The sequence below is a fragment of the Lepeophtheirus salmonis genome, chromosome 13, assembly GCF_016086655.4.
Source record: "Lepeophtheirus salmonis chromosome 13, UVic_Lsal_1.4, whole genome shotgun sequence".
NCBI lineage: Eukaryota > Metazoa > Arthropoda > Copepoda > Siphonostomatoida > Caligidae > Lepeophtheirus > Lepeophtheirus salmonis.
Genome location: NC_052143.2, coordinates 155,796 through 171,915, shown reverse-complemented (window position 1 = coordinate 171,915; position 16,120 = coordinate 155,796). Strand labels below are relative to the sequence as shown.

At 31.5% G+C, this 16,120-nt stretch overlaps 1 protein-coding gene across 2 annotated transcripts; it reads right to left on the bottom strand.

The window, feature by feature from the left end:
• Positions 1 to 4,597: 4,597 nt before the first annotated feature.
• On the bottom strand, positions 4,598 to 6,824 carry LOC121128186 (uncharacterized). 2 transcript variants are annotated; one of them, XM_040723763.2, is made up of 6 exons: positions 6,413 to 6,824; positions 5,565 to 6,355; positions 5,425 to 5,496; positions 5,276 to 5,371; positions 5,125 to 5,220; positions 4,598 to 5,066 (listed from the first exon to the last, which is right to left on the bottom strand). In XM_040723763.2, the coding sequence occupies exons 3-6, from the start codon at positions 5,434 to 5,436 to the stop codon at positions 4,959 to 4,961; spliced, it is 312 nt and encodes a 103-aa protein (XP_040579697.1). In that variant the 5' UTR covers positions 5,437 to 5,496; positions 5,565 to 6,355; positions 6,413 to 6,824; the 3' UTR covers positions 4,598 to 4,958. The 2 variants fall into 2 exon arrangements, with proteins under 2 accessions (XP_040579697.1, XP_040579696.1); XM_040723762.2 differs by lacking the exon at positions 5,425 to 5,496 and having other exon boundaries at positions 6,215 to 6,355.
• Between the last annotated feature and the right edge of the window lie 9,296 nt (positions 6,825 to 16,120).

The following is a 16,120-nucleotide window of genomic DNA, read 5'->3' as shown; positions in this document are numbered from 1 at the left end:
CAATCCCGTTCAAGTACCCTTTTTTCGACTTGTACGTAAGGAAAAAAACTTTTAATTTTTTTTTTTTTGTAGCTAATTACTTTTATTTTAATATATAGAAATATGAATTGATTTTAAACCTTAATTAATTATCGAATTAGTGAGTGTTCAGATTTCAATGGACCGTCTGATACTGATAGGCGGGAGGGATTTTAAAATATAGTTTTACTACAAAAAAAATGGAATTTGACGATAGGACTTCATTAAAAAAGTATAGCATCAAGTGTTTTATACATTTTTGTAGTGATGAAAATCGTGTGTATTTAGGGTATGTTAAAAAAACAAAAAAAACTAACATGGTACCCCTGATAATTTAATGCATTGGAGAAGAGCAGCTTAGCTGTTATGACGTTTCATTAGATCCTCTGCAATCAGCTGTCACATGGAAGAAAAGGGAGAAAGAAGAAACAAAAAAGAACATTGAGAAGAATTACTCCGTTGTTGATCCTCAATACTACTCCAACAAGAACTTTCAATTATAACTCTACAACAAATCCTCAAGGTTACTTTCCGTCTTTTATGCTCACACACAAATGTTCAATTAGGTTTTTGAATATAATAGAATTGGTAGAAAGGGAAGTTCACTACTCAAGGAGTTAAATATTAATCACAACTAAGAAAAAGAAAATGATAATAATTATACTACTATATACCGGTAAATACGCGGACTATTTGTGGCAAATAATTAAATGCGTAACATAATTCGTATGACGTATTTTTTTTGAGAATTATATAATAGAGAATTTATTCTGGTATAAAATTTAATATAATTACTGAATATAACCGCCATCAGCTGCTACGACACCCTCCAAGCTCCCACGGAAGGCTTTGCACACATTGATGATGTAATGGTCTTCCATGGATGCCCATTGCACATTGACGCTGGCCTTCAATGAGTCCAATCAATTCACACAAAAAAAATATATTTAAGAATAAACAATGGTCCGGTTAATGGAACAAACTAAATTCAGGCTTTTATAATATATTTTTATCCATAAGTTTTTGAAAGAAAATATATGCATTTGAACATATTTCACGTATACTCTAAACTTGAAGTCTAATAAGCATAAGATTAAAGCCAATGATGGACAATAAGGGCTGTTTAAATCAAGTTTAAATGAATATATTTTGAGGAGAAGTGACTTTAAGTAAGGTGTGTTTTGTATATAAACAATGCTCACTTCTTCAAGATGTTTTTTAGATATCTGAAAGTTTAACTTGATGTAATTCCGTATGCATTTATCAATCAAAAAATAAATGGCTATTCATACAGTGTTTCTAATACAAAGAGTGTGTATAGCAATAGGTCTAGAAGCTAAAAATTATATTTTGTCAGGGCCAAATTCTGTATAATTATTAGTTGAATGGGGCTTGAGTGTTGTTTACATATATTAATTTGTAATGGAAGCGACAGACTATGGCGCCGTCTTGCGGGGAAATAATACAATTTTTTTAAATTCGGGAAATGCTTTGGAAATGGTTGGACATTATTTGACCTGATCATCGTCTAAACTTCTCTATTCATCTGTATACAAATTTCTCAAGAAATTTGAAACTGCCGCAATCAATGAAACAGTGAAATGTAAAATATGTATGTTCAAAGAAACAAGGAAAGAAATGGAGAGATCTAAAGGAAAAATCGAGTCTACCTACACTGTACACCTTTTACACAGTAAACAGTATAGATTCTCATATTTTGGCCAGAGAGCCTGCAGACTGATCCGAAACTCGACATCTTGAAGGGTGCATGGTTTTGGAATTTAAAAAAAAAGTAGTTTTCAAATATTAGATTTTCGGAAAAAAGTTAAAAAAATAAAAATTTTCGGAGAAAAATTTCAAAAATCCATAGCTATAAAATGGGAATTAATATTATTTTTTGTTTTAAATTTAAAAAATAAAATTTTGTGTAAAAAAATCTAAAAAATATTAAATTTTCTAGTAAAAATGAAACATTCCTTAATTTTTTTTTTTTTTTTTTTTGAGGGGGGACTCAAATCCCCCAGGCCACCTTCTGCAGACGCCCCAGGCTTAGACCGATATCCACCTATAATCTAAGTATTTAGTGAGAATGCTTCGTGTGAGTGTGCTCAGGAAAAATAGGGGGTGGGGGCGATAATACTAAGGATTTGTTTGGCTGTTATTTTAATATGTATATTATTAAAGCAAAATTTTGCACTGGATGAGTACTCAAAAATTAGAGTAATCTTCGAGGCCATTGTGTCTTAGTTGTGAAAGTCTAACATTTATGTACTTGGCGCCATTTGAAAGAACTGACAAAAACCTTAAATTTGATGTATGTTTATTTTTTGGCCAAACAAAAAAATTCGAGCAATAAGCAAAACTGCTTAGGATATGCAATCTCCTCCACGCACAAGTAGACAGGTGGACGCTATTATGAACAGGAGAAATGATCGCTTCTTGTCTGAATCAAGAGCTCAGGTCAAGGGAACATCCAGCACCCACCATCCAGCTTATGTGATAGTCCTCGGTATGTTGTTTCCTACGGCAGTAAGATGCCTCCTTACTTCTTAAAAGGCAAATGAGAAAGTCAAAATAGACGTCTACTACACGGTCCTCATGTACCATGTCTTGCCATGGTTGAAGAGCACGTTTTCCAGGGATAACTATGTGTTTACCAAAGACATCGCTCCTACACACACGTTCAAGAATGTGCATCATTTCTGCAGGGAGAACATGTTGCAATCTGGCCGGCAGACTTCTTGCCTTCCTCCTCACCTGACATTTACAACCTGGACTTACCTGTTTGGTGTGTCTTGGAGGACAAGACGAACAAGACTTTTCATCTGAATTTCTATGCCCTGAAAGCTCTGATTCCAGGGAGTGGAACAACTTGTCTTCCGACTTCATGAAGGCTAGCTGTGCTTCTGGTCGTCCTCGTATTGAAGACATCATTAAGCAGAGATGGGACATATTGATTAAAAAGTGTAAACAATTTCTTATTTTTGAGTTCTCACCCTGTATGTTCGTTAATAGCTAATAATATGTACTACCCCTAGTACTTTGATAATTTTTCAAAGCTTGTGAAGAGATGGAATTTAATATATCTTTCATGTCTTTTGTATCTTGCAATACTTTTTGCCTAGAAATTATCCAAAATATAAGTAAAAGTAATGCAGATTCAACCTATCAACGTTCAGAACACTAATAAGGGGGAAAAGAAACATGAAAATCGACAACTAAAGAAAGATACAGTCTAATTTTTTTAGTTATTTAGACGACGCAGTGACTAGGATTAATTTCAAAATTTGGAAAAGTCTAAAGTAGGTAATCAGAGAGGGGCAGATGAAGACTTAGTATAATATTTTTGTGCCTCATTTTCCTAGAGTTCTACAGTTAGAAGCTAAAATAAATCATTGTGGTCAGAAAATAAAACATCTTTTCAAATCATTCAAATAAGTATTCTGATTTGTTTGATGGATATTTGTTTATTTTTGTATAGTTATAGCAATACTCTGTTTAGTTTGAATCTCACTCTGGTTTCAGCTAATCATTTCAGTAAGAAATGTGCGCGTCAAAGATGGTCACTAGCATAGAGACAATACCCCATGTTTTACATTTTTTATTCGAACAAGGCGAAGACGCAAGCCAAGAGAATGAAAATGTAAATAATGTTTATAGTCCGGATCAAAGGCCTCGTTAGTCTCTTTTTGGGAGGCTTAAGCCCCACGATTCTATTCTGTTAATATGGACGTCGAAAATGTCGATAAAATAATAGAAATTGTCGAGTTTGACCGACTTATTCTATTGCCCAAGAACTGAAAATTAGCCAAGAAACCTTTTGAAGCCATCTAATTCTGATAATCGTAGCTATGTTATTTTAATGTCAAAATGAAGCGAACCATTGTTTAAAACTTTTTACGTCATCTATTATATACTTTTATATGTATATATAATTATAAACCTACTTACAAGGTAGTTCCCGGTTCAGCAGTTCTATCAATTCCAGTCTTGGTTCAATTTCATTTGAATGGTTTCGGTCTCGTTTTAGTTTTATCGGTCTCGGTTCTTTTTTATGCAAGCTCAGTTTAGTAACAGACACTTTAAATAAGGGGCATTGCCATAAAATTTGGCTCAGAAATGATATTACATACAAACTGAGTCACGACTACCTTATACACAGAGGTTGTAGTTTCCCAAGTTTCAGCAGGGGCCTGAAAGCTAAGATTGCTTAAGATAATGGGTTTCAAAGTGAGGCCGAGAGGGGAGGGGGCGCAAGAAGATGGAGAGTTGATAATTGCATTGAGTATACATGTTTCCTATAAAGGGGGCCTCAGAAAAAAATATTTACTAATGTAGGGGCCTTGGCATAGTAAACTGGCATATATACAAAAATTATTAAAGGTTAATAGTCCATAAAATAGTTCAATAATATTTGTAGATTGTATACTATTATGATTTGGATATTCTTTTTAACACAAACTTGATTGTTCTTAATTCACTCAATATAAAGTTTTAACCTGCCAATATATCTTTTTTTTCCTTTATCAGTAATTTTACTTTAAAAAAACCTCATAAATTGACAAAATTAAACAAACGGTTTTTTCCCTATAAATAAGTATTTTCTTTATTTGAGGGCATTAGTTTTCACAGAATAAAGTTTTATAAAAATATTATACCCTTATAAATATATAAAATAAAATGGTTGATTTAAATATGTTAATCTAAATTATATATCGTAAAAACGACAAAAAAGGAGAAAAAAACTTAACAGAGTAACAATATCTTCTTAATGTGTGACAAACATTTGATTAAATAACATTAAAATCTAATCTAAACAAAGTGTGATATCTTCAAAATGTTTCATTAGTAATCTTAAAGTATTCCACTAGAGACTCTGTTTCCAAGACTCACTATAAATGATTTAACTAAGATATTAACAAGAATAAGATGTGTACATTTTAATTTTCATATCGAAAGCAAATATTCCTTTTCAAATAGGGGAAGTAAATGTACCGAACACATCTTCGTTTGGGTGTATTTGAATTCGACGACGTGTCCTCTTCAAACTTTAAACAAAGTTAAAAAAATTATTATTATATTATCAATCAATATTATGTCAATTACGTTAGGAGCTTCTTCATAGATGTACTCATTACTAACTTCATTATTGTAGTCCTCAAAAGGTACCTCTAAATCATATTCGACCTCACCAACCGGCTCCTAAAACGATGTACAAAATAGAAAAAAACACTTTTGGAAGATTGTAAATACCTACCTCGGTTTGTGGCGCTTTGGGAACGAGGCTAAGTAAGGATATCACATCAAAGAAGGAGCCGGAGAATCCTTGGAACTGTATTTCCTGTCGTGAATCCTAAATAGGACAATATTAGTATGTTTTATACTTTCATAAATAATTGGTTCTACCGGGTGGTCCATTGAAATCTGAACACTTACTAAGTCAATAATTAATGAAGGTTAATTGATTGAAATTAATTCCTATTTCGATTTATTAAAACATATTAAATTAGTTACAAAACAAAACAAATCTGAGCCTTCTAGCTTACGTAAAAATCGGAAAAAACATTCCATCACTCCTCGCACTCCAGGAACACTTTCTACGCCGTCAGCAAGTCCGAAACGTTGGAGAAGAAGAAGGGCGCTGTCAAAAAGGCCGAACTGGATCCGTAGGAGTGAAAGAAAACAGCCAAGGCCAATCTCATCAAGTCCATGAGGGCCCATATAAGAGATCTCGGTGTTTCACAACAGACATTCCAGAGACCTATAAAATAAGTTGTTGGAAAGAGCCTATTGACTAAAAAGAGGCCACTTTTAACATCAGCAATCATCAAACCCATCCCCTCTATTGCAAGACTATTTTGAACACTTTTTTGACTCTTTTATGCCAACTACACCCCTGACATCAATACCTTAGACCCACTTTTTGGGCGCATGTCGACGAGTAGGCTTGCAGTGTCCCTCATCCATAAGCTAGCCATGACTGAGGACTACATGTGTTGTGCGTGCCAGGCCTACTGCCGCAGCCTGCAAGTCATCTTTGCCACTAAGGACGGCTACATTGATGATCAAGAGGACTCAAACACACATCTGTTTATATTATTAATTTGTTGAAACTCTATTGTTAATTAATAGATTATATCTTTACGAATTTTAACACTCTAACTCTTTGAATTTTCATGGACCACTAGGTACTTACCCCATCTTGAACAAAGAGAGACTCGCCTTTTTCTTCTTCCGAACTCTGAGATATCACAAGAGTACTCAAGGATAAAAACAAAACCATAAATAATGAGCTACTTTGCCTTCTGCCAATCATCATTTTAACTGATACAATAAACTATAATTCATAAGTAAATAAATAAGAACGGTCTTTTAAGTACAGCAGACAACCCACCTTTTACTAGTATGTGAGTATAAATTACGACGTTACTGTCACACGCTGGAAACAAACTATAAATGTACTCACAATTTGACGAAGAAGCAAAAGAAGAAGACTTTACAATAATATTTATATATGAAGTTGTATGTTTGCCATTTGTGTATGTTGTGTATGTATATGGGAGTGGTGGAATGATGGCAGAGTGGTGATGTAAACGCACTTTGTGTATAAATCAAACAGAAAATTGATCAATTATGGAGGTGGAGGTCAATCCGGGCTTAGTTTCCATGCGACGTATGTCCAGCAATGAGCTATTCATTATAGCAGTTATTTTTTAGGTCAGAGATGTAGGGGTCAATAATTTAATAAGAAAATTGGAAAATTTCTTTTTTAAATAAATACCATTCTTCTATACATGTACCTGTATAAATGAATTACCTCTACAAAATATTTCCATGATATTTTAAAGCCTATATACAGGGTGGCAATGTTATATTGGTAACCGATTTAGACCTTGATATATTGACGACCCTGAAATATATGTTTATAAAAGTGTGTTTATCAGATTTAGCTCAAAAAACTGTATAACTAAAAAATACAAAGTTCTTGAGAGGTTCTCTGAATACGAATACCGTACGGGAATTAATATATGCATCGTAGCCGGGCCCAAGTACTCAAATAACTCCATAAATAAGATAGCTTAAATTTATGTTAACAGATCCAGTGTCATGTCGGAATTTTTAATTAATGAGGTTTGTCCAAATCGCATAACGGGAACCAGATTTTTTCCAGGAGAATTAGTATTTTTAAGACCTTTGTTTTGTACCCCTTAGCTCGCCTGACCTGACCACTTGAACTACTGTTTGTGGAGAGATAGTAGAATAAACGTCCCCATAACACTGTTTACTCCTTGAGGGCATCCATTCTCGAGGGAGTGGGCAAAGCCAGGTTCAAGAATAAGTTGGAGTGAGGCGTCTGCAGGGATGGGGTGTAGCCCCCCAAAAAAAAAAAAAAAAAAAAAAAATTAAGGAATTTTTGCTTTGGGTTTTTGAAAAATAAATTAAATAGCTATAGATTTTTGTAATTTATAGAAAATTTATATTTAAAGTTTAATTTTTAATTCTTTTTAAATTTTCCAATTATTCTTCCAAAAAAATTAAATTTCCTGTGAATACCTATCAAAAAAAATTTTTAAATTAATATCTAAAGTTTAATTTTTTTAATTTTTTTTCGATAAAATTAATTTTTTATGAGTAGCTTTAGATTTATGTATTATTTTCAAAAGAAATGAATTTTTCAATTTTGTTTCTGTAAACAATTCTAAGAACCAAGACTCTCTCCCCCCTCCCAAAAAAAAAAATATATATATATAATCCAGTGGACGCTGCTGTTGAGGCTGTGGTTGAAACTAGAGTTGATTAGTTTGAGTGATTGACTTGACGATAGATACTGTCATATAAAAATAAAAGATCTTGGAATTGCTAAATCTATTTTGAGAAATAAATTGACACCCTGTAATTACTGAAAATCGTTGAATAAGCCCATTTTATGAGCGTATAGTAGGTATATGTAGATTCATACTTTTATAAGGCAGAATGTTTATGGAAGCAAATCATAAACATTATGAAATATTGGATCAATTTATGTAATTATATAGTTTCATATTCAAGCACTCATAAAAGCCAAAGATTACATAATAATGAGTATCACAAAATACAGACAGACTTTTGTATATTATAGAATATACATCCCATATAATTATTTAAAATTAAAAAAGACTGCACAATTTACCACAAGACCAAGATATCATAATTAGTTTAATTAAAACCATGATATAGCAAATCTTTTGCTGTATACTAATTAGATATTTTTTGGCTTGTCTGTATATTTTTCCAAAGCACATATTCTGCATATGTAATGGGGGAGTCTACAGAGGGGGGGGGTTAGAGGGGGTGTTGCCCCCTCCCAAATTAAGGAATTTTTGCTCAATACTAGAAAAATTATTATTCATTCAGCAAATTTATGTCGCAAAGCTCACAATTAAATATTTGAAATATTTTCAAAAAATTTAATTTTTGAATTTTTTTACAAACAATTTAATTAGCTATGGATTTTGAAAAAAAAATCCAATTTTTTTTATATGAATATCTATTGATTTATGAAATTTTTATTTTTGGATTTTTTTGAAAATAATTATCCCCCACCCTCTTTCTTAAGAAAAACAAATATATATATATAATTCTGCGGAAGCCCCTGACAATGTACGTAATATGTAAAATAAAATCTTTAATCGTGTAACCAAGTAGAAATCTGATGTAGGTCAAAGTTGATAGAAATACAAAGTGAGACCATCATGTCATCGGCCTTGCTAGAATTTTCAATCTGATGTATTGTATCGACTGCTGGGCTTAACAGGGTAATTTTTACAAAACTCTCAATCCGTTATAGGCTATGACGTCACTGTTGATAGAATTTTCAATTTAATGTATCGTACCGACTGTTGGGTAAGAAAAATAGATTTTGACAGAAGACTCAAGCAGTCAGACACTATGACGTCAATATTAAAAGTGTGGCGGAAGTCAAACATCAGCCATACACACATTATGTTATAACCTTGTATTTCTATTAACCTTGATGTAGGCCATATGCCTATACATTATTTATGACAAATTGTCGATCCTTTTGGGATTCCCAGGAATCGATAATATCTATAATCCTTAAAAAATATTGGGAATTATTGAGAGAATTATCGATACAAATAAGTGCTATATTTCAGTCTTTAGTATCTTAAATTGACATTTGTGCCTATTAATAGAAAAACTCGAAGGATATCATCTCTTAGTCGATTACATTTTGGTTCGGTAGATGTTGTTGGAGTTGTTGAAATGTAATATTTTTTTCAGGGTTTGTTATATTTATAACATGTTTTGTCTTGATCTATCTATCTGAACTCTTTTTATCCTCTTCCACTATTGATTTTTGGGACAGAACAGTAATTAAAAGTTTTTCTTTAAGGACCTCTTCGATCCAAAAAATTTGGAATGGGCAATATTATTTAGGAATATAATTACAGTTCCTGATCTTGACTATAATTCTTTTTTCAACCGTAGAAAGTTTTTTTTCCACTGAAAAGGTTATGCAAAAATCCATATCCATTGAATTCCATGGCACTAGAGAATGAATGTTCCCTCCAACCCTGAAGAACAGGCAGATATTAATCTAAATAACTATCTATTAAAGCTTTGATATTAATATAAGAAATTGCTTATAAGATGCTTCATTGAAAAATAATTTAGTTCCATCATCGAAGTTTAGGAAGAATATGAACAAACTGAAGATATTAGCGTTACATTTACTCCATCAAAACTAGGAATCATGTGTGAAGTCCATCTACATATATAAAGTGGTACCAGGAAAACTTCTACTTGAAAGATTACCCTAGAGAAAATTGCCAGAATTTTGTTCAAACTACATGATGAATAATAACATATTATGAATTCGATTATTATTTATGCAAATATGTAAATATATTTGTTTGTTCTATGCCCCAAGGGAGTACCTTCAAGTATGAGTAATATTATTGCAATACAATTTCCTTGCAATTTTTTAAATTCAATCCAATCTTCTATTAAGTGGATCGAGAAGATTGGTTAGGAGGGGGGGGGGATAAATAGCTTAGGGCCTCTTAAAATATGGTTGAATACCTTCCGCCCTCGGATTGTCCCTTGGGTCATGTGGGATTGCTAAAAACCACTATAAATTCATAAAATACATAAAAGGAACAATATCAATAGCAAAAAAATAGTTCCAACCCCTCATGTTGTGCGGGGTATTTGGGGGTTACCCTGAATCTGTAAAAACAACCACCAATTCATCCAGTATTACACCATATTTTAAGAGGTCCTAAGCTATTTATTCCCCCCTCCTTCTCCTATATTGCAATAACATTACTCACCCTTGAAGGTAGTCCCTCGGGGGATGGAACAAACAAATATGTTTAGACATTTATGATAAATAATATTAAGCGAATTTATAATGGGCTATTATTCATCATGAAGCTTGAACAAAATTCGGGCAATTTTCCTTACTGGCAATTTTCCTCCATTGCAATTTTCTCGAGGGCAATCTTCTACGAGCAATTTTCTCGAGGGCAGTTTTCCGGGCACAATATCAAATATATATCTTTCTTTAAGAATAACTTGGGCTTGAACATTGAGTTCAAGAGAATGCCCTTTTATTTTAATTGGCATCTCCTTAAAAACTCAAAGTACCCCAAAAAACAAGAAGAAAGGAGTTTGCCTTATGTAGCTTTAAAAGCATAATTGTAGCAATGTTGGAAGTAGTGGACCTATCAGATTCGAAGAAATAAGAGCAGCCCAATATTCTGACTTCTCCGTTAAGATTCCAAGGGCCTACCAGACATTATGAAACCATGCTGGGGCATAGTACACTACTATCCTTCATTTTCTGATCAAAGCTTAAAACTATTGTCCCGACTAATTCACAATTATAAGAAATATAAAAGCTATTCCGGATCTCCAAAATTTTAAATTAGCTGTTGTACCCAATATTGCCCAGAGTAACTAGGAATCAGCTAAAAGACAAATTTTATTTTAATAAGAAGATAACGCCCCAAGTAATTCGCAGTTTTACTTTTCCATTTTTTATGAGCAGACTTACACTTAACTACTCTATAATTATATCAATTCGTATGACCTGTTCTCTCCTCAAGAATAAAAGAATAATAATTTAAAAAAAAATATATATATATGTAATTTGTTGGGATGACGGATGAGTACCTTAGTCCAGGGATTCTCAGCCTTCTTTTTTAGTTATTTACCACTTGCAAATATTTATTTAGGACATAAACCCCCATAGCAGCACAAAGCATTTACAGATTCAATGAGAGCGGCATCAGCAGTACTCTATTATTTTGGTGGGGGGCAGGGCCTTGATTTTGGGAATTTTTTTGAAAAGAAATTCAAAACTTAAATTTTTGGGAAAACATTTTCTAAATAATAAATTTAAAAAAAAACAAAACTCAAAAATCCACAATTATTGAAAAAAAAAAATTTAAAAAAAATTCTAAAATCCGTTTTTATTCTAAAAAATTAAGAAAAAAATCAAAATCCACAGCTATTGATAAAAAAATGAAATTTGTCTCCAAAGAATTTCAATTATAAAACTTTTTTTTCACAAAAAAAAGTCAAATATTAAATTTTTGCGGAAAAATTTAAAATCCATAGCTATTCACCGAAAATTAAATTACATATTCTGAAAAAAAAATTCAAATTTTTCTAATTTTTAATTAAAAAACAAAAATTCCTTAATTTGGTTGGGGGCTGCTACAGTCCTCCAGCTCAACTCCTGAGTAAGCCCCTGTTAGTGCCACTTGTAAAATATTCTTTCCTCAAGTAGGGTTACCCAAAGGGGTACGGCCCCATTTTAGAACCACTGCTTTAGTCGATAGAGCGCTAACTAATAAAAGCGAACAAAATTAATTAAAACATATCAGTCTTTATGTTTAATTTAAACATTAAATAAAGCTGAAAATCCATTTGAATTATGATATTGATGAGGGACCAATAAGTGCTCTTGTTCATGTACCTTCACACTCCTCCAATATTTCATTAATAAGATTAGATTATTATTTCTTCTATCAAAAATATTTATCTAGTCTACATCAGGGATCACTATATGCAGTGCACCCTGTATACATGCTCGATGTTATTTCTTCTATCAAAAATATTGATCTAGTCTACATCAGGGATCACTATATGCAGTGCACCCTGTATACATGCTCGATGCTATATGCAATATTTCATTAATACGAATACATTGTTAGTTCTAAGATCAAAATATGACAATGATTTACAAACTACAGTTCACCCAGTGACTTGTTTTCATATATTCAGACAGACAGAAAGACCAACTTTGCTTTATTAATATAAATGTTATAAAAGGCTTACTCTTTCTTATTTATGGATTTTGTATCTATTTTGTCACTTTTTACTGGGAATGAATTGATAAATCTAGATGCTTAACTTTCGTTTAGAGAATTAACTGTAAACTATTTAACTTCTCTAAATTAATAAAGTGGGTATAAAACAAATTCAAACATTGATTAAATCATCAGAAGGTGTCAAAAGGGATGGAGTGTTTTTATTCCTCTCAAAATGTACAGTTGTTGATTTTTACGCCAGTGAACGGAAAGTCCTCTTCGCTACGCAGCCCTCAGGCTGCAAGTACGAGTATGTACTGTGTACTTCTTTGAATAGTTAAAATCGTATAAATTAAGTACCTACATAGATATGTGTTTACGCTGGTTTAATCACGGAAAAGGAAATGTAAATAACGTTCTAAGAGTCTAATTAGTTACTTTATTTATTTGTATTGAAAAGAGTATTTTTATTTAGAAGTATTTTAATTGCTCTTTGATTGTATAAAAAAATACTAAAGAGAATACTGTATATAATCTAATGGTATTTTATTTTCATTATCTACATGGCTATTTGAATTAGTGATAGAACAACTAATCGGAATCGGGATCGCCATCAAAAAAATATTTTAAATTTAAATTTGCAGTTCCAACTCATTACTTTTCAAAGTTTTAAAAAAAAAATGGTACCCCAATTTAAACATTTTTTTATTTTTCCTAATAAATTTAATATTTAAAATTATAATTAACTTTTCAAAAAATTTTTGCCCAAAAATTTAATTTTTTCTTAACAACTATGTATTTTTGAAATAAAATTTCATCCAAAAAATTCAACATTGGGATTTTAGTTACAAAAAATATTTTTCTTTGTAAAAAGCTGCAGATTATAGAAACGTTTCTCCAAAAAATTTAATTTTTGTAAGTAGCTGTGGGTTTTGGATTTTTTGTTCAAAAAAATTTAATGTTGGATGTTTTTTTCATTAATATTAAAAATTTTAATTTGGTTTGTTTTTTGAGAACAACTGGGAATTTTTGAAATTTCTTGTGATTAGTAGTGGATTTTTGAAAAAAATTAAATATCAACTTGTATATTTGATTTTTTTTTTCAAATAATTTCACATTTGAAATTTAATTTTTGAAATTTTTTCCAAAAAAAATTAATTTATCAAATTCTGAAAAAAATTCTATCTTTTATTTTAAATTCCAAAACCAAGGTCCTCTCTCTCTATAATATAACACTGTGGACACCCCTGACAGCAAAATGGTATTTTTTAACTATTATTTAAAATATTAATGAATCGAATTGTCATTGGAATTTTTTTTTCGAATCATCACATCACTAATATGAATAATATTTTTCCGATGGAGTAAAAGCAACAGATGTTGTTATAGAATGAAAGTACTACTCACAAAAAATGTCATATGTTGAATAAAAGTAAAATAATAGATTATTGTATTACAAATTATGTTAAAAACGTAGAGGGCGCCATTAATTTTTTTTTGTAATATAATTAAGTGATTCTACCATATAATTCTTTTTCAAACTAGCTACTTAGCGATTTTTTTTATCATTTAATACATTGATTACACAGGTTACAAATTAATTCAAACCTAAAAATAAATTTATCTTTTAACACAGAATCCAAAACTGATCTAAGTTTTTCTCTCAGTCATCTAAATTCTGAAATATCTGGGATTATAGTAATTTGGAACTATTATTGCTCAAAGTCATTTTTTACACTTAAAAAAATCCCCAAATTAAAAGTTGGCTGAATAAAACTTATGTAAAAGTGATTTTTATGATTAGAATGTGTTTTTTGATTCTGTATATTGTTTTGAACTCTATATATTTCCATTTTTAGACACACCACTCTTCTTTAGAACCTTATAACTTATTTATACTACACATTGATGAGGATTATTATAGCTTATATCAATTGAATCTAAGAATTCATTGCATATATTATACAAAAATATTCAATGTATAATTTAAAAATATACTTTTCTGAGGATTTCTGTTCCATTTTGTATTTTTCAAGTGATACCATTTAGAAATATTAAAATTCTTTACTCATCGTGAATGTGTTGCTTTTAGCTTCGATCTTGGTATCTCATTCCCACGGAAAAAATACACTCTACTCCCTTATGAAGTCTGGTAATTTTCCGTGCCTGAATTCTCCTTCCATCGTCCCTCGGGGAATTCGAACACTCTTGAGATGGATGATCAAACTATATGTATCTTCCATTGATTGCCTCGATCTTTCTTTTGAAAGACATTACGTCATGAAATTGGCATGAAATCGGAAAAAATTTGATGATAATGTTGACTATTTGCTAGTTCAGCTCCAATAAACAATGGAACAAAAAGCCTAGAGTTTAAGTATAATTATATCCCAACTATATCCCTGTCCAACAAATTAATAAACTTCGTGAGTTATATTATAACTACATTTTTTAGCCAATAATATTCTGTTATCAAATTTTTGATATTTTCGACTTATTTGATTTGAGGAATATTTAAAAATATCTGAAGTAAATTATAGTCTTTTATCTATTAAATTGCTAAATTTTATTATGGTAAACTTAATTGAAATAGTAATAATTTCAAGTGAAAGATAAATAATTTAATATTAATGAGTACGCCTTGTTATGTTTGTTATTGTGATGTTTACAAATTCGATGCCCCGCCTAGTGTTCAAATAGACTTAACAGACAAATTCTCATGAAAAGTGTGACGATTGTGGGTGATTAAAATTTTTTTAAATTATGATTTTTTGTTAACATACTTTTAATATAACGAAGTAAAACCAATTAAAAATATTTATATACTTTGATAGTGATCGATAATGATAATTTGATATTAATAAAGAAAATTTGTATGTCTGTCGTTCTTTCTGCCTGTCGGTATGAAAAACAGACACAAGGTGCAATTGATATAGCTCCCCCAGATGTATACCATCCACATATTTTGATCTAAGAAATATAAAAAGTAGTGTTATTTATAATCTATTACTGGCGTGTACATATAGCGTAGTGTGTCAAGAGGGTTCGCCTTGAATGTGTTCCCCTTTTAAAGTTTTTGTCTTGTACTGTTTTGCCTTGGATAAAAATATAGAGAATACGAATGTAGAGTTCTTACACCCCCCTTTCCTCCTACCAACCCCTTCCTTTAATCCGCGACCAATTACCTCAATTTACCCCCTAGCAATTCACCCCCGAGGCATCTACCCTTGAACCATTTACCCCCCACATTTTACCTCCTATACAATAAATAACCACCATACGACCAAACATTCAATTTTTTAACAACGACACAAATTTAATTATCATTTTAACTTCATGACGTAAGTATTAATGATATATCGGACTTCTCTTGACCTGATCACTTATCACCTATTGAAAGTCAAAGTCTTCAATTAACTATCCATTCATTTATGATTTACTAAGTATTTTCCTAATAATTATGTCTGCCTTATTCCGCTCTGTTAGCAGATGCTTTGAGGCTCTGATCTTAGATAAGAAACGAACTTATGACATTTTTGATGGTCCCTTTGCTCACGTTACAGTTCTTGGTCAGTCTAGTAATTGGTGTGTCTGGGTGAGTGTAAATTGATCGTTTCATGCAGCTCTGAACCTTTTTGTCCGGATTTTTTATTTTTATCAGATCTAGTTGAATGAGTTGCTCACTCAGTCTTCCCCTCCTCATCAAAGCCTTAATCAAGTCATAAACAGTTGATTTTGCGTATTTGAAGAATGTAATGATCTCCTGTGCAGACTGTCTCGCG